The sequence below is a fragment of the Notamacropus eugenii genome, chromosome 4, assembly GCF_028372415.1.
Source record: "Notamacropus eugenii isolate mMacEug1 chromosome 4, mMacEug1.pri_v2, whole genome shotgun sequence".
Lineage (NCBI taxonomy): Eukaryota > Metazoa > Chordata > Mammalia > Diprotodontia > Macropodidae > Notamacropus > Notamacropus eugenii.
In genome coordinates, this window is record NC_092875.1 from 365,407,561 (window position 1) to 365,425,954 (window position 18,394).

The 18,394-nt window shown below is 35.5% G+C and overlaps 1 protein-coding gene across 4 annotated transcripts in view; it reads right to left on the reverse strand.

The window, feature by feature from the left end:
* DNAH5 (dynein axonemal heavy chain 5) overlaps positions 1 to 18,394 on the reverse strand; it is a 420,121-nt gene that overhangs the window by 299,272 nt on the left and 102,455 nt on the right. For 2 of the 4 annotated variants that reach the window (XM_072605436.1, XM_072605435.1), the window contains exon 1: positions 12,201 to 16,850. The exons of 1 other annotated variant lie outside the window; for it this stretch is intronic. In XM_072605436.1, the coding sequence (XP_072461537.1) occupies positions 12,201 to 12,257 (57 nt within the window). In that variant the 5' untranslated portion in view covers positions 12,258 to 16,850. Of the gene's footprint in view, positions 1 to 12,200; positions 16,854 to 18,394 lie in introns of those variants that run through there. One more of the 4 variants, XR_011966270.1, reaches the window with a different exon arrangement.

The window sequence follows — 18,394 nt, forward strand, 5'->3', positions numbered from 1 at the left end:
ATTATTTTAAGATTTTCATGATAACCCTTGAGATAACTGGAAATAACTTGAACTATTATAAATCTTGGGTTGGGGATCACTGTGGAATAATAAAAAAAAATCTGTTTGCTATTGATTTAGCAATGGTACTCAACCACAAGTCTACAAACCATCAATTCACTTGGCTACAGAGGAGTAGTAATGGAACCAAGGTCATGGGTTTGTTCACCATATGGATGAGTAAATTTTACTCTATGTCATAATCACTGGCCACCATTGACCTTTAATCTAAATCAGCTATATTATAAACACAATTAATTCCTTACAGGGGTTGAAAGGGAGTCCAGCTAGAGAATGTGAAAGGATTATTGCAAAGCCATCTCTACAAATGATAAAACAACTCAGAATCCATGTCCTTCTGATTGTGGTTCATTAGTATTACTGTTACATGTAAGGAATGATTTTTTTTTAAAAGAAAGCCAAAATCAACAGATGGGCCACATTGCTTCATTTCCCTCACCATATGCCTCCTCCTATCTTTTGAGTTGTAAAGAAAAATGTTAGCTACCTAGATATACTTTGTTCCTGACCAGTTTTTTTATTTAATCTAAAAGCTGAGTTAAGCATTTTACAAGTCACTCCCAAGTAGTTAGGTACTTAGGAAGACACATAACTCATTTTAGGTCAGCAGGAACTCATTACTGTAGTAGGACAATTAATGGCCTGTACTCTTCTATTAAGTGAATCACCCAGTGGTCTCCTAAGCACCTTACTTCCAGGGAAAGCTTCTACATTATTAAGAATATAGAATAATGCATGCATCTTTGTGAATTTTCAGGTCAATAAACAAAAGTTCACTACTAGCCATGGACAGAATCATAGAACCATCCCACAATTAGAAAAGTTTTTTTAATTAAAAAAAATTGAACTGAATTTTGACTGGCAGTGTAACTCTCACTTCAGTGCCACTCTATCAAGTGCCAGAGAAACATCATTCATATTGTTAGTCTGTACTCTTTTTTTTTTTTTTTACCCATATCAAGTTTGAGCCTTCGTTCCACTTTACATCTACTGCTCTGCCTGGTTTCAATTCCCCAGAACAAAATGTTCCTCCCAGAGCAGTAAGCTCATCACTTCTACACTCACCTCCATGCTGCTAACTCAAGCCTTGAATGACCACTTCTCTCAGTGTCCTCTCCGATCTAACTGGAGGACTGGTGGGCAGAGTACCAGAATCCTCCCACTGCCTTCCTTTACAGAAGGCAGCAACTGGAACTCTCAGCTCACTCCACTTTGCATCTGTTGCTCTGCCTTGTATCATCAGCTCAACAGAACAAGATGCCCCCATACCAAGTGCCCCCTGGTATCCATAAGTCCACCCTCTCCTTTCCTGTCCATTTGTGTGTGTGTGTGTGTGTTATCTCTCCATTTAGATTGTAAGCTCCTTGAGGGCAGAGACTTTCTTTTTATTAAATGTCTCCTCAGCACTTGGCATAGTGCCTGGTACATAAATAGGTGCTTAATAAATGATTAGTAGATTGCATTGGATTGAATTGGATAGGATAGGATAACAACATTTCCCTTGTATTCTTACAAAGGCAAAGGTCATTCCCTATGTGGTCTATTTTTTTCATTTTTTTAAACTTGATTCCTCATTTTTTAAATCCGATGCCTCATTTTTTAAACCAAGTCCCTTCAGAGAAAGAATATGTGATGGTCTTTTCCAGAAAGTTCGGAATTGCTCCTTAATTATCTGGGAGAAGAACAGTTTAAAAACTCTCTATTTTTAACTCTAATTTGTGGTTTCCTTTCACTTCTTTGACATTCTATTCCTTTACCTTTCATTTGCCCAGGTTAAGGGCAACTGCTGGAAAGAAATAGTTACATCACCCGCCTTCATCAAGGGGCACTTGAGGCAGATTGCAGGTGCTAAGCAAAATGGGCATCAGGCTACATCAGTCAAGTCCCAGCAGGTAGGACAGTTCAGCCCTCTTTCGTTAAAATAGAATGAGACTGCTCTCCCTTGCCTGTAGACCAGGGAAACAGTACTGCATTACAAAGTCTAGAGGAATGTGGGTACTTAGGGATAAACTCTGGAATTCACCTTAGTTGGAGGTCTCATGGTTCTTTTATTTTCCCAGTTGGTAACTTTATCTTATTTTCCACTCTTTACAATTTAATAAGACTGTCTTTTTTGCTGTCAAATTCCATTGAAGTTGTTCCTATACTTTAACTAAGGGAATTTCTAACCAATTAAACTCCTTCCTCCCTCTTTATATATACCCTATAGCTCAAATTCTAGTTTAAAGCCCACTTTCTATATTAAAACTTTCTAGACTAGATAGAAAAAGCTGGTAGAATTACATTAATGTTAACCATATGTCTTCCCCAAATATTGTAATTGATATGTTGCATATTATTTATATAATATGTATAGAACCTCACCCCAAACTAGAACTCTAGACCAGTGGTATCAAAGTCAAACAGAAACAGAGGTCACTAAACCATACGATCTCTGTGGGCCATATATTTGCTTAAAGAAACAAATATCAGTGTTATTTGTGTTTTATCATTTTTTATTTATTTTGTTTAACATTTATCAATTTACACTTTAATCTGGTTCAGGTCACACGGGAGTATTATGAGCCAACCACAGCCATGGGCTGTGTATTTGACTTCTCTGCTCTAAAATAACATTTTAGATTTGTCAATGATCGATAATATTTACTCTAATCTTGTTATAATTTGTGTTCCTACAATTTCTTCTGGGAAATAATAATCTGTCAGATTTTTACTCTTCCCTAAAGATATTCGAGTCTATTCAAGAAACAACCTAAGGCTTCTAATCAGCATTCATACAGAATATTTATCCAAGATAGTAATGAACATAGAAAAGACAAGTATATCAAACCCTCCAGTAAAAATAAAAGAAATATGATTCATCCCCAGGTGAGTATCGTTTCTGATGTCCTCTTTCCCCCAGAATTGTTCATCCTCTTAAAAGACTTATGATGACCACTAGAAAAGACTTAGTCCCTTTAAAAAATGTCTGTGCCATTATGTAGGATCTTTTTAGTTCCCCAAGAACACTGGTGGGTGGATCACACATCTTGTCAAATTATCAAATGGTTTCTTGTCTGCAGCTTTACCCCTCTACCTCAAAGGAACATCTTACCCCACCACCATGCTTATTCGACTTAGCTCTACATCTGCTTCCTACAGTAAAGCTTCTTTACACTCTTGATTGGCTCCATGACATCCAAACCTACTGCAGTTTCCATACCTTCCTGCCTTCTTTCTTCCTCTTTCCTCCCAGAAGTCCATGCGTGTTACCTTTCTGCCACATGCCAGGCTCCTGCTAATACCATATGTGCTATAGCACATACTACATATACCCCACTGATTTTTTTATACCACTAACAAAATAACAAGAAAAAAGGAGGAAGGGGTTTTGTTGATTCTCCTGAAAACATTACATTTACAAATCTTTCATTCTGAATTATGTCATTGTATCTTACCAAATTAGAAGAGTGACAGTTCAGATCAAATCATTTTAATGACTTCTAATCCATACGTTAAAAATCTCCAACATAACTTGTGTTACCAAGAAGTGCTTGTTACCAGCACCTTCCTTGTTCATGTAATATAATCTGATATGATAAATGATCAAATCACTTGATGAGTTAGTTCATTTAAATTAGCACAGAGTGATAATAATACATATCGCCTATATTAATTTAAATTGATGTACTGGAAACATTTCCTAAAGCCATTTAACTATACAAAACAGTTACCACAAGAAGGAAGACAAAAACCTGCAGAAACCACCTTACATATCAAACACTTAATCTTGCTCAATGGACATACATAATAGCCAAGGGTAGTTTCTAAAAGACCCACAGTTAAACAAAGAAAGAAAATGACCAGTACACAGCCACCACAAAGGAATGTTCTTTTGAATGGAGAAGTTATGTGAGGCAAGTTATCATTTTACCAGTCCATACGGTTTTTTCATTGTTTTTCCAGATCTATTGCAGGGTGTCCCAGTGAGTTATAATGGAAATAATATGACCTTGGAGACAGTGGATCTCATTTTAAATCCCAGGTATGCTATTTACAAACCGTATGACCTTGGGTAAGTTAGGTAAAAATCTATAGACCTCATTTTTGTCATCTGTAAAATACAGGGATAGAACTAGATGAGCATGTCCCATGCAGAATCAAATTCTACGAAAACTTCCCCAACTATCAACCTCTGTAGAAAATTCTTTTAGATGCTTGCTAATTCTTGGTTCTGGTTTCCCTTTAATCTGGCCCTCAGTGCTTGTTAATTGTCCCTAATAATCAACACACATTGACCCAAAAGGGCCCTAGTAATTGCACAAATGTATTCTTCCCACTGGGACTACATGAGAGTGTGATCAGAGATTGAGTTGACTATGACTTCAGGCCAAGAGCCCTTTATTGTACTGACTAAGGTGTATTTGATGCAGTGCAGGCAGTACCGGTTTGGTCAAAGAAAGTTTACAAGGGAAAAGTTTCCATTCATGGAAGACCAGTCAGGTTATATAACAATGAATAACGAGTATCAAGTATAAGATTAACAGGCAGTCAAAACAAGATGTCCAGCTGAGGACTAAATATCCCCAAGATCAAGAAATCAAGCAGAAAAACAAAATAATAAGTCAAAGATCAATTCAAAGAAAATAAATGTTCAACAAGTTTTGGGCTTAAGCAAAAAGAACAAAGAGTAAATAAACAATTCATCAAGTTCAATGCAGTGAGCGTACCTACAGTATGGCAGAAAGAGCATTAGGAGTTAGGAGACCTGAGTTTTCTTCTGCCTTGGGCTTGTTGTGGTTTGTTGTTCGGCTTTTTCAGTCATGCCTGACTTCTCATTTGGGGATTTCTTGGCAAAGAGATTGGCATGCTTTGCCATTTTCTTCTTCAGCTCATTTTTACAAATGAGGAAACTGAGGCAAACAAGGTTAAGTGACTTGTCCAGGTCGCACAGCTAGTAAACCCCTCTCAAGGGCTCACTGTGTTGGTAACAAGAAGTATAGACATCCAATTAGTTTTAACCTTAATGCTAGAACTCTCAAACTCAAGGAATTCACTTGCCTCTGGTTCCATATAAATAGGGATTATAGGTATGTGCATCCATACCTAGCAACAAAAATTATGCACTAGTTATAAAACAATTATAATTAAATCCACAGGACAAAAAAAAATGAGAATCCCAACAAGACAAAATCCTTATGAATTAATGCCTGAGAATGCTAAAGCATTCACTCAGCTTCTCTCCAGCCCCAGCCTTCATTCTCCCTGCAGAGAAGCACAAATGGACCCACAGATATCCCTGAGTCCCATTTTGGGATCACCTCCTGCTTCATAAAGCCAGCTGATACATGTCACATCTTATGTCCAACCCTAAAACAAGTAGCAGACAGATTACAGATAAGGAGGAAGTGGAGAACATGATGATGATAATGATGATTGATGATGATAAAGCAGCATTTATATAGAGCCTATGATATGTCAGGTACAAAAAAATAATTTGATCCCCACAACAACCCTGAGAAATAAACAAGAGAACATAAATCTTCCAACATGGAAGATATCTAAGATAACTTTAGAATCTAGGTCCAGGGACATACCCATTAGAAAAAGGAAGTAGTTAGAAAGTGAATAATGAACATAAGGAGGAAAAAAGGTTAAAATTCCAATTTCAAGAGAAAGACAATTCAGTAAAAACCCAGAGTACTAACAGATAGATCCACAGAGAAGGCCCTAAAATTAGAAGTAAGCTCAAAGTCCAAGAGGTTATAAAGTCTTTTTAACAAATATTTCAAAACAAAAGAAAATGAATGAATACCTGGCAAAAACACAGTTTCCTGTGGGAACTTAATGGAGCATATAAAAAAATAGGAAATTCCAGAGTAGTTCAAAAGAGAAATAAAAATCCATGAGAAATGAAATTAAGAATAAATATGTGCCAAAAGTTATAGTTTGAAATGCAGTAATACATAACTGAATTAGCAGCACAGAAAAAAATTAATCCATAATGAAGTTTCTCCATAGAAAGAAAACAGATACTAATTAATTTGGCACTTTTTAAAAATATGAAATGGTGGGAAATCTGACAGAAGGGAAGTAAAAGGCAATAAGGGTGAAAGAACAAATAATATTCATATGAGGCAAATCCATTGACTTTGAAAAGATTTGGTGCAGAAAAAAATTAAGGATCAGAACTTTCCCAAAATAACATGACAAATCAAAAAAACTTGAAGAACATAATACAAGAAATAATGCAAGAAAATTGTCCAGAACTTCTTAATAAAGAAAGCAAAGTATGAATCTAATGATTCCACAAATCACCTCAAGTAAAAACAAGTTAAAGGTCTATACTTCCAACTAAGATCCATAGTGATTAAATTTAGCAGTTATGATGACAAGCTAAATTTTCTGAAAGTGGCCAGGAGAAATATGTTCAAACATGAAGGAAAGGAGTTCCTTTGTTCCTATGTTCAAATAATAGGAGACTATTTTATGCCCTCTAGATAATGCAAAGGGGAAAGAAATAGTATATGTCACGAAGCAAAAGAGCTCAGACTTCCAACGCTTTTATATGTTGATAAGTTTTACTGAAAACTTTATTATCACAAGTGATGGCTGGAGTGGGATATGTTAAAGTGGGAGTGTACAGTGTGAAATCTAGGTGATTGATGCATAGAGTGGGAAACGTAATTGGCTAAAACAAAGGATGTCAATAAGATTTTTAAAAATGTTTTCAAAAAATAATTTATGGGACAACATGGACTAAATCACATGAAATGTAAAGATCTCTATCTTGGTAAAAGGATTACCCCTGCTAATGATTTTATAGATCTTGCAGATTATTAAAATAATATAGCCAAGTTCAAAAAGGAGAGAGAGTTCTAATGGAAATAGCTAAACAGAGCATTAATGTGGTCCAAACTTGTCATTGAAATGTTTATTTCTTTCACTGATGATTTGCAAAATTAAAATTATTTTCAGAAATTAGAAGAATCTCTATGATAAAAAATGTATGATCTCACCATTACTTCTGAAATAGCTTTTAAAATGCTATCTATAGCAAAAACAGAAGAGAAAAAGTAAGAGAATGAGTATTGGCAAGGAAACCAGTACAGTATCTGTATTTCCAGATGGCTTATTTAGAAAATCCTAAAGACAGAAAAAATTATCATTGTACAGTAATAATTTTAGTAAAATAACAGAATATGAGAAACTACAAAAATCATTTCTATATCAAAAAGCAGAAAAATTGATAAAAATAAAATAACATTACAATAATTACCCAATAATTAGGTATTGACTTGCAAAAATATACATATTTTTATGAAAATAACAATTCTAGAATTTTTCAGAAATAACAGAAAAATAAGTAGAGAGATGTACAATGTTCATGGCAAGTCTAAGACAATAGAATAAAGAAAGTAATCCTACCAAATTAAATGATAGATTTAAAGCAATACCAATTAAAAGACCAACAGGATATTTCATAGAATTGGTCAACATAATATAACCTATATAAAAGAATAAATGGTCAAGATTATCAAAGAAGATTGGGAAGAAGGAAAAGGACTTGCATTACTAGACCTCAAATTATAATTAAAAAAGTATTTATTTAGATAAAACGGTAAAACCAAATCCTACAATGTACTAGTGTTTGATTGGGACAGCTAGGTAGCACAGTGAATAGAGAGGCTGAGCTTGGAATCAGGAAGATTCATTTTCCTGAGTTCAAATCTGACTTCAAATACTTACTAGCTGTGTGATCCTAGGCAAGTCACTGTTTGTTTCAGTGTCCTCACTTGTAAAATGAACTGAAGAAGGAAATGGCTAACCATTCCAGTATCTTTGCCAAGAAAACACCAAATGGGGTCACAAAGAGTCAGACACAATGGAACAATAATAGTGATCCATAAGTTGAACAATAAATAAGAAGAGGGAAGTCTTATTCAATACAGAGTTTTAAGAATAAATCTCTATCTAATATCATATACAAAATAAATCCTAAATGAACAGTTGATCTAAATGTTTTAATAATTAGATAATTATACAGTATTGGATCTATCAGAATTTTAGAGAGGTGAAAATGTTGTAGGTAGTCAACAAAAAGAAATTATTTGAGATAAAAAATGAATTTCAGTATATAAATATGAAGCCCTTTTACAACAAAGAAATGCATCTAAAATAAAAGAGAAATAGAATAGGTGAAAATATTTGCAAAACACATTAATGATAACTTTTTCTGTCTAAAAACTATAAGCAATGGTTAGAGATTTATGAGCAAGATCTTTATCTACTACCAGTTGTCTCGACACCTAGATCAAAGACACAGAATACTTAACCCATTCAACTCCAGAACTCTCAAGTTGGGACCCCAATGTCTTGATTGGGGAGTGCCTCAAACAACCTTCCCTGTCACCATGCCCAAAGGCTATGAAACTGTGCATACCCTTTCATCCAGCAATATCACTTTTAGATCTGTGTCCCAAAGAAATTATAAAAATGGACAAAGGACTCATATGTACAAAAATACTTATAGCAGCTCTTTTTGTGGTGGCAAAGAATTGGAAAATGAGGAGACATCCATCAATTGGGGAATTGTTAAACAAGCTGTGGTATATGAATGTAATAATATGTTATTTTTCCATGAGAAATGATAATCAGGTGAACTTCAGAAGAGTCAAAGGAAAAAGAAGCAAAGGTGGAATTACTCTCTATCAAAGCACCACTAAGTAGGCCTCATCTGGCTTAGCCAATCTTATTTGACATTGCTTTGGTTCAGCCTCTTCCCTCTATTTCTACTCCAGCTGTCATGGAATGGAGGACCAGAGGAACACCAAAGTTCCCTTTATCATCCCAAAATTTACAAGTCCTTCATAAGGAGAGTACATATTTCCCTAGAATTGGCCAGACCAATACACCATGCACTGCGAGGGAGGCAGCCTCCTTTTGTATATGTTTATTTAATGTTTCCCTGGATACAATTAAGATTCTTGAGGGCAACAACTATTTTGTTTTTGTCTTTTTTTTTATCCCCAGTGCCTAAACATAGTAAGCACTTAATAAAAGTTTACTGATTGCCTTCTAGCTACTAGGTTCTAATTACAAGCATCTCATATATTCACATGAGGACTGTCAGGGACCTATTTTACCACCAAGTACAACTAAGGACTTTTAACCTCTACGGTTCTCCAGGAAACTGCCTTGACCTTCAATGCTTTTAATGTTTCAAGTAAGGCAAGAAAGTCTGGATTTGATGAACCACTGATTCTCAAGTTGACGTGTCTCTTTTATTGAGATTAATGAATATCATATCCTTTTGGAATTGAAAAGATACTTTAGAGAAACCAAGCACACCATGCTCTCCCCCAACATTCTTCCATAGCAATAGCAAAGACATCTAACATGAACAAAAGCCGAAGGAAATAGGTCAGCAACAATTAAGCAGTAACCCTTCAAATTCCCCCAATTCAAAAACTTACTTTAGCTTATTGTGCAGACATATGAATAAATCCTCAAGAAGACATGAGTGTCTTCTTGATTTACTTTTAACAAAGACAAATACAATTATTTTACTAAATTTAGGGGAATGAATTTTAATCCACAGTGCTGGAGCCTTAAAACTCATTACCAGACATAAAACACTCATATCAAAAACAAAAAAAAAGAGGGGAAGTCGATCTCCACCATCACCTTGTGGGAAAGAAGTTAAGAAATGTAAACAGAAATATTTTAATAAATGTCAAAGAGTTAATATATTGGTTAATATATTGGGCAGAGCTTTTTTAAACTCCAACATTTTGGGTTTCTTAAGATACTTCTATGTATGTGTCCCAGTGATGAAACTAATGATTACATTTTAGTAATTTCATCATATAACATCAGCATAAAAATGAGCCAGACCAGGACTCTAAAAAAGTAGACTCACATTTTCCAAAAGCTAGGCACATTGGAAAAATGTTTTCCATTACTATGTCAGATCACTAAAGCTGTAATTTAGCAAATTGTTATACCATTTATTTTTAGAATTTAATTTTAGAAAAATAGTAGTAATTTACAAAATGTTCTCCAAGAGTCTTGAAGTAATATTTTGATGCTTTAATGGATCTGTAATCTCATCAATGTGAACAATCCTGCCAATCCATCCAGGACTTCTTATCCTTGGTGATTTTTTTCCACATGCTTCCATAAATTCTGCAAAGAGTATCAACTCAAAACACTAGGGTCCTTTTCCTCTAGCAAGGGTTCCTAAACTTTTTTGTGTCATGGACCCCTTAGGCAGCTAGATGGTGCAGACTGAGCCTGGCATCAGGAAGATCTGAGTTCAGACATTACTAGTAGGGTGACCTTTCATAAATTATTTAATCACTGTTTGCCTCAGTTTCCTCAACTGTAAAATGGGGATAATAATAGCATCTGCCTCACGTTTATAAATGCATAAAATAAAGCACATAGGATTATGAAAGAAATCAATAATATTTAAACGGCATTATCAAAATGGGGTTAAAAAGAGAAATTCACAGACTTTTTGGTCTAAATCTCTTGACTTTGCATGGAAATCGGGTGAGTATACTGGCTGACTGACCGCAGCTCTTCCAATATGACTGAACCCACTCTTTTTCCTTTCATATATTCTCTGATAACATTCTTTTTACAATATTTCTCCCACACATTCTTTGCTGATGATAGATTCTAGTGAACTTCTCTCATTCACCCTCCTCTTTTCCATTGCCCTTTGAGTTACCTGTAATCTGAATTCCTTAGAGACTTTGTGACATAGGGCTTTTTAAAATTTACTTTATGTTTTGTTTCATAGATTGAAATAATAGCAAATTTTCAAAGTTCTTCAATTTAATTAATAGATCCTTAATGTTTAATGTGGCTTCCAAAATAACTCATTCCCAAAAAAGTAACTTATACTAGAAGAGAATCTAGCTCTGGTTTGTAATTTATTTAAACATCATATCTAAACCAGGAGATGTGGCCTACTTAGTGGACCTTTGAAAGGGAGAAGCATGAATGGATGAAGCGTTAAAAACAACCCAGAACTACCACAAAATACTATCTTCAGTCAGGCCAACAAAATGCCATCCTCAGAGTAACTACCACTACTGCCAAAAGAAAAGAGTGGAAGAGAAGGAAGACACCAATGCCAACAGTCTTGGACTTGAACTGATAAACCACCAGCACTAATAAAAATAAAACTGAAAATGTGGGCAGCATCTTGAAATTGACAAAAGGAAGGACAAAAACATGCATACCAATGTCAAGTGGCAAGGGTCCTGAGAAAGAAAATGCTGAACTGTCCCTAGAATGCTGGACTTGGAGTGAGCATGCCTTTGTGGAAATTTGTGCCCTGTCATTTATCACCAGTGTGACCTTGAGTATTTCATTTTTCTGGACTTCTGTTTCCTCATCTGTAAGATGGAGGAGTTGTACCAGATAACCTCTAAAGTTAGTCTCTTTCTAAATCAAGAACCTTACTTAGGAAACCTGTGACTGATGTCCCACCACCCCTACTCTCTCTTTAGTGTCTGTCAAAGATACCCTGTTCTAATTCCTAGAGTAATTAGCATCTTTTACTCCCTCTAATTTACTTCACATCATTTAATAGTCCTTAATGCATGTATATTCTTTAAAAGGGGGTAGGCCTATACTGAGTCTTATGCTTTTGGAATTTCATACCTCAATATAACTTTTCAGTTTTTCTTCACATCTTATTTCCTAGTATTTCATTTCCAATCATGCTAGAGAATGAGCAAGAACCAGATTGAAAACCCGGCACTTATAGGTCCTGACTACTCTAAAACTTTACAGACAACTTCACTACAGAAAAGAGCAAAAAGTAGTAAAAGAATATCATTATGCTTTCCCTCAAACATATATTTTCCCAATAGATGCATAACTCCTCCAAACATTTCTTACTTAGTCAGACATATGTAAAACAAAGAAAAGTCTAATCACATTATTCCCTTTTTTTGGTATAAGAAATGTGCCTCATGTTTCCTGCTATCCAACTGAGATAATACACAAATCAGAACAAAATCAATTCCCCTGTTATGTGTGAATGAGCAGCTTTGATCCTTTGACACAGGGATTTTTCCCAAGGCATGACTGATGATCATCTTTAGCCCACAAGCAAGTCTACAAATAACATAGTTCCTTACCGTTAAAACTCGGGTGACACTTTGTTTCCACAGCTGTCTCCTACCAGTCCTAAACATTGCAGAAATCTATATGTCTTATAGATTGGCCGTCAAGTTAATTTTCCCTCAATAGTCTTGTAACACCCAGGAGCTTTAGCCTGTTCATCACACAGCAATTTTTTCAAATGAGGAGTCTTCTCAGAGATATGCTAGTTTTAAATCCTGTTCCCAAGACTGAAAGTCAGAACTGATCTGCATGTATTGTTTACAACATAAATTAAATAAATTGACAATGAAAAGTCAACCTCTAAGACCTCAAAGTAATCTCCCTTCCAGAGTTTCTGTCATTGGTTAACTCCTGTGTTCAACTGCTTCTGTGTTTGTTGTTAAGGTAATACTGTTTATATACTCTGTTGTGGAGTGGTGCTAATCTTGTATTCATTTATAGAAGCCAACCAAGCCATTTTTAACAGTTCAGTTGCAACACAGTTTATTTCTGATGTCTATTTAATTCTATTAACTTCCCCACAATAGGTTCCAAATCAATAGAGATGCTTGAGTGATTTATTTCAGCAATGAAAAATTTTATAGAACATCAAAATAGAAAGCAGGAAAGTTAAAACTCCAAACAAATTTTTCAAATTGAGAAATTAGGGCTGCTTTTGACTAGGCAACAGTGTGCACAATTAACTGGCAGCATTGTGACAAATTGTGACTAATTGTTGGATAGGCTAATTGTGACCCAAAGGGATCATTTAATTCCCAAAAAGAACAAGAAGCTCATTTCATATGCAAATGGAAAATTATGTCCATAAATTACTTGTGCTCACACAGTTGCAAATTCAAATAAACTGAAACACAGTAATTCAGTTCTGTTCAATAATTTGATCATTCTTACAGTGACAATATCAGTACAAAATTGCTAGATGGGTGTTTTGATGAGTTTGTCCCAGGGACTACTCTCAATGAAGTGAAGGAGATCAGGAATTTCAGAGGAAGCCTCACAGGGACTGTTCATTTTATAGGAGAGTGCTAGAATTGAAATCAAAAAGATAGGTTCAAACCTGACCTCTGATACTTGCTAACCCTGTGCAACTCAGTTAAGCTATGTGAGACCCAGTCTTCTCATCTGAAAATAAGAGGTTTGGACTAAATGGCTTCTAAGTTGCATCCAGCTCTAGATTTGTGACCTTGTTGAAAACGAAATCTTTCTGTGCCTCAGGTTTGCAGGTTCAGGAATTCAGTTTAAATAGGTAAGAGGATCAGGGAAGATGGTCAAGTCATATTGACCAAACTCACAAGAAAGTGATTTATAAGCCAGTTTTTTATATCTTATAATTTATAAACCGATTTATAAGCTAGATTTCTAAGGTGTTTTGTTTGGGTTTTTTTTTTCATTCATAACAATAAACAAGCATACTAAATCCATGGAATTGTTTTTACAAAACATGGTTAATTAGAGTCAGGAGTTGTTGTTCAACGAGCTACAGATGCAAACAATCAACAAGCATTTATTAGGCACTACTTTGTGCTAACACTGGGAATACACAGAAAAGCATAGAGAGTCCCTGCTTTCAGAGTTCAGAGTCTAACAGGGGAGATAACACTCAAACAACAGTGTAAAAAAGCTAGCTTAGTGATTATAAATAGAGGGAACTAGCATTAAGGAAAAAGGTTTCTTAGCTTGATAGAGATGGAGGGGAGAGAATTCCAAGGATGAGGGACTGCCTTTGAAAAAGCTCAGAAACTGGAAAAGGAGTATGTTGTATGAGGAACAGCAAGGAGGCCAGTGACATTGGTTTGCAGAGTACCTGAGGGTGGGGGAAAAGCGGAGGAGTAAGGCATAAGAAGTCTTGTAAGGTAATAATGAAACAGGTTATCAAGGGCTTTGAAAACCAAATAGAGGATTTTATATTTGATCCTGGCAGGGATAGGGATCAACTAGAAATTGAAGATGAGAAAGTGGAGAAGGTAGAGGGGGCAATCTGCCAGAGAAAGCAGAATAGAATAAGATCACTTCTCAACGTAGAGGAGTTTGCCTTGGCAAGGGGAAGGGCCAGGTATTCATTTTGGGGTGAAGGAGATAGTGGCAGAAATCATCTGAGTGATAGGAGATGAGGAGGAAGAGAGAGGACAGAGCTCTCAGCAAATGACCTGAATTTAGTAGATTCAGAACAAACATACTGAAAGTTCTTAAAGGTAAGTATAATCAAGTCCCACAAATTATCTTTCTCCATTTTCAGAATATTTCTGTCTAAATAACCAATGTTCTAACATCAGATCGCCTCTTTCCTGAATAATGTGAAGGAAATGTTTCTAGATTCCTTAATATCCAAATCTCCTATTTCTAAGTTTTGTATTAGTCCTCACTAGCTTCTGTCATTACCTGAATGGAAATGCTACAATGGGATTGTGGTTTATTTTACATCAGGTACATTTTAGATGAGTGTATCCCTGCTTAGATTTTAATAGATGCTCTAGTTTCCTGAGAAAAAAAAATATTTACAAACTGATATTTTTAGTGTGGGTGAATTTCTTAGTATTTTGTTTTCATTCATATTATAATGGTATGCAAATTAGCTGGAAGAAAGTAAAATAACAGAATTTTATTGACTTATTGAATAACATAAGTTTTATACTGTTAAAAAATTTTAAACACATATTGTATCTTCTAAAACTTATGCCTGATCATGTCACTCCCACTGCCCTGTTCAGTGAGTTTCAGAGGCTCTTTATCACTTCCAGGATGAAATATGAGTTCCTCCCATTCAATCCCATCTTCTCCAGTAGATTTACAGCTCTATTATCCCTACCCGTTCACTAATCTTTAATCTCTCCTTATCTAATGGCTGCTTTCCTGCTGCCTACAAACACGACCACATATACTTAAGAAAAAAAATCTTATGTGATTTGACCATACCTCCTAATTATCATCCTTTTTTTTCTGACCATCTCTGCTAGTAGCCATCCTATATTTCCTCTGTCTTATGTGGCTAAACTCCTTAAAAGAGCCATCTATTATCAGTGTCTCTTCTTCCCCTCTTCCTCTCTCTCTTCTAAACTCTCTGCAGTCTGACTTCAGACCTCATAAGTCAACTGAAACTGTTCTCTCCAAAGTTACCAGTCACTTAATCCCTCTGAATCTCACTTTTCTCATCTGTAAAACCAAAGAATATGACCAAATGACTTCTAAAGTACTTTACAGCTCTCAAGGTAGGATCCTAGGATGCTAAAATGCATGCGCTCAGTAGAGTTCCATTCAAGAAATCCAAAGCCATCCTTTGTACCTACCTGCTATTCAGTATGGGCCACAACATACCAAGATTTTGTCACTGAAAATAACCCACCTCTTCTATTTGGATGGCTAGGAAGCCCAGCAGCCTAAATTGAGTATTCAATTTAATTCAGCAAATGTTTAAGTGTTCATTACGTGCAAGAAAAAGATGAACAACATAAGGCTACTTATCCTCAAAGAATCTGCAAGTTAATAGGAAAAATTAGACATGCATGTACACAAATAACTATGATACAAAATAAAATATGTTAACTAAAGAGGAGATATACACAGAGTTATGAAAAATCCCAAAAGGGATAAATTACTTCAATCTAGAGGGATTGGGTATGTGTATGTTCGTCCGTTGTTGCCGAAGAAGACCATGCCATCAGAGAAATGATGACATGACTTGCACTTGACTTTGTTTTTTGAGTGAGGAAGGGCTGTGCAGGTCACCAGCCTCACTTCTCCTCCAGAGCCATCTGAATCCAGTGACCAGATATTCATCAGGATGACTGGAAATGACCGAGGATGAGGCAATTGGGGTTAAGTGACTTGCCCAAGGTTGCACAGCTAGTGAGTGTCGTGTCTGAGGTGAGATTTGAACTCAGATTCTCCTGACTCCTGCAGTGGTGCTCTATCCACTGTACCACCTAGCTGCCTATGAATGTGGTGACAATTTTAGACCTTTAAGAATAGGTAATTTCTGTACAAGTACAGAAACAGAATAAGTAAATATGTAGAGGTGACAATGAATAAAAGGACAGTATTAGGGTAAAAATGAAGCCATCAAGTTTGTGAATGGCAGTATAGAAAGGGGAGCAATATGAGCTGTGGCTCCAAAGGTAAGTTGTTATGGATTGGAGAAAAGTTCATAATCAAACAAGGAATAGAGAGGATCATAGCAGATAAAACTAAAAGTCCATTTACATAAAATTTAAATGTTTTTGCACAAACAAAACCAATGCACCTAAGATTTTAGAAAGGAAACAGTTAACAGAAAAGAAAACTGAAGCATTTCTATGATAAAGGTCTCATTTCCAAGCTATATAAAGAACCAATTCAAATCATAAGAACAAAAACTGTGTCCCAATTGATAAATGGTCAAAGGCTATAAAAAATCAGTTTTCAAAGGAAGAAATCTAGACTATCATCAACCATATGGAAACATGCTACATATTACTAATAATGAGAGAACTGCAAACTCTGAGGTTCTTTCTCATGCCAGTAAGATTAACAAAGTTTGGGAGGGGGGGAGAGAGGGAATGACAAATGGTGATGGTAATAAGGGTAAACAAGCACATTAATGCACTGTTCTTAGATCAGTGAATTGATCTATCCATTCTGAAAAGTAATTTGGAACTATGACCAAAAAGTCACTAAACTCTGTAGTGGTATAACTACAAGGCCAGTACTCTTAAAGAGATCAAAGAAAGAGGAAAATTACTAATATGTACAAAAATATTCATAACTTTTTTTTGTAACAAAGAACTGTGAACAAAGGAGGTGTTAATAGAATAAGGAAGAGCTTAACAAATTATGTTATATGAATCTAATGGAATATATTGCACCATAATATATGATAAAAAGGACTATTTCAGAGAAACCTAGGCAGACTTTGTAATGCTAATGAGTTAAAGATCTTCCCCACCCATTGATGGGCCTGCCCATTAAAGGAAGCTTGATTAGGGGAGGCCCACACCTTTTGTTAATTTCTAATGAGGCACTGGTTCTCAAAGGTCATGATGCCCTCTGCCTCTGAAAAGAGTATAACTACTCTGAGGTGAGATTTCACTTAGGGTCTTACTCATTGGAAGTGTTTGGTCACATGAGAATCTGGGCAGCCACTAAGGAGCCCCTGGCTTTGAAAATCCAGATGTTGGGGCTTCTCTCTCTGGTAACTGTGTATGTCTGGTCAGTTATCTGTCTGTTGGTCTGTGATGTTTGTATTTATTGCTTGTGTCAGACAGTTGGAAGCCCTGTCTGTTGATTTTGATTTCTCTGTATTTTTTCGGAAGTTCAGGGTGCTGACTTTTTCTCCTGAATTAAGTGAATGATACATATGCTTGATTAAAGTGATTGTTGACCCCTCAAAAGTTGTTTTCCTTTTAGAAAAGCCGATGTAAGAACCTGTACAGCAGGTCCTCCTGTGTATATCGGGATCCTTGCTTTTACAGACTTATATGAAATGATATTAAGTGAAGTAAATAGAATTGGAAAGAATGAGTAATACAATAGCAATAACATTGTAAAGAAAACAGCTTTATAAGACTTAAGAATTCTGATCAATGCAGTGACCAATCACTATTCCAGAGCACCAGGAATGAAGCATGCTAGCTACTTCCTGATAGAAAGGTGATGGACTCAAGATGCAGAATGAGACATACATTTTTTGTATGTGGCCAATAATTTAGCTTGATTATTCAGATTTGTTATAAAAGGATTTTTTTTCAGTTTGAAGGGGTAGGAAGGAAAGAAAATTAAAATTATATTAATTGAAAATAAAATAAAAGGTTTTTTATTAGTACCATACAATAATTAATAATAATAATAGAATAGTTAGTCCTAAAAAGGCTTGGAGGCTAAAAATCTTGAGTCCTTGAGCTCACACCAGCAATGCCCATGATAGTATCTTAGAAAAGACATTCTACTAAATAGATAGGGGGAAAAAACAGAACAGAAACAATCATAGGGAGTCACACAGAACCAAAAATTTGACACTCAAGAGGAACAAAAACTGAATGGAATCTTTTCAATAACCAGTCAGAATTATGAAATGTTTGTCTTTTTTCTAAAGACACAAAGTTATGTATATGCAATGCCAGATTCAACATACCTTCACACAAAGATTATAGCTAACTGTATCTCTAAGAGGCAACAGAACCATCAAGTAACCATTAAATTGTCAGTCTGTGAGAGTTTAACTGGCATTCTGTAGAGA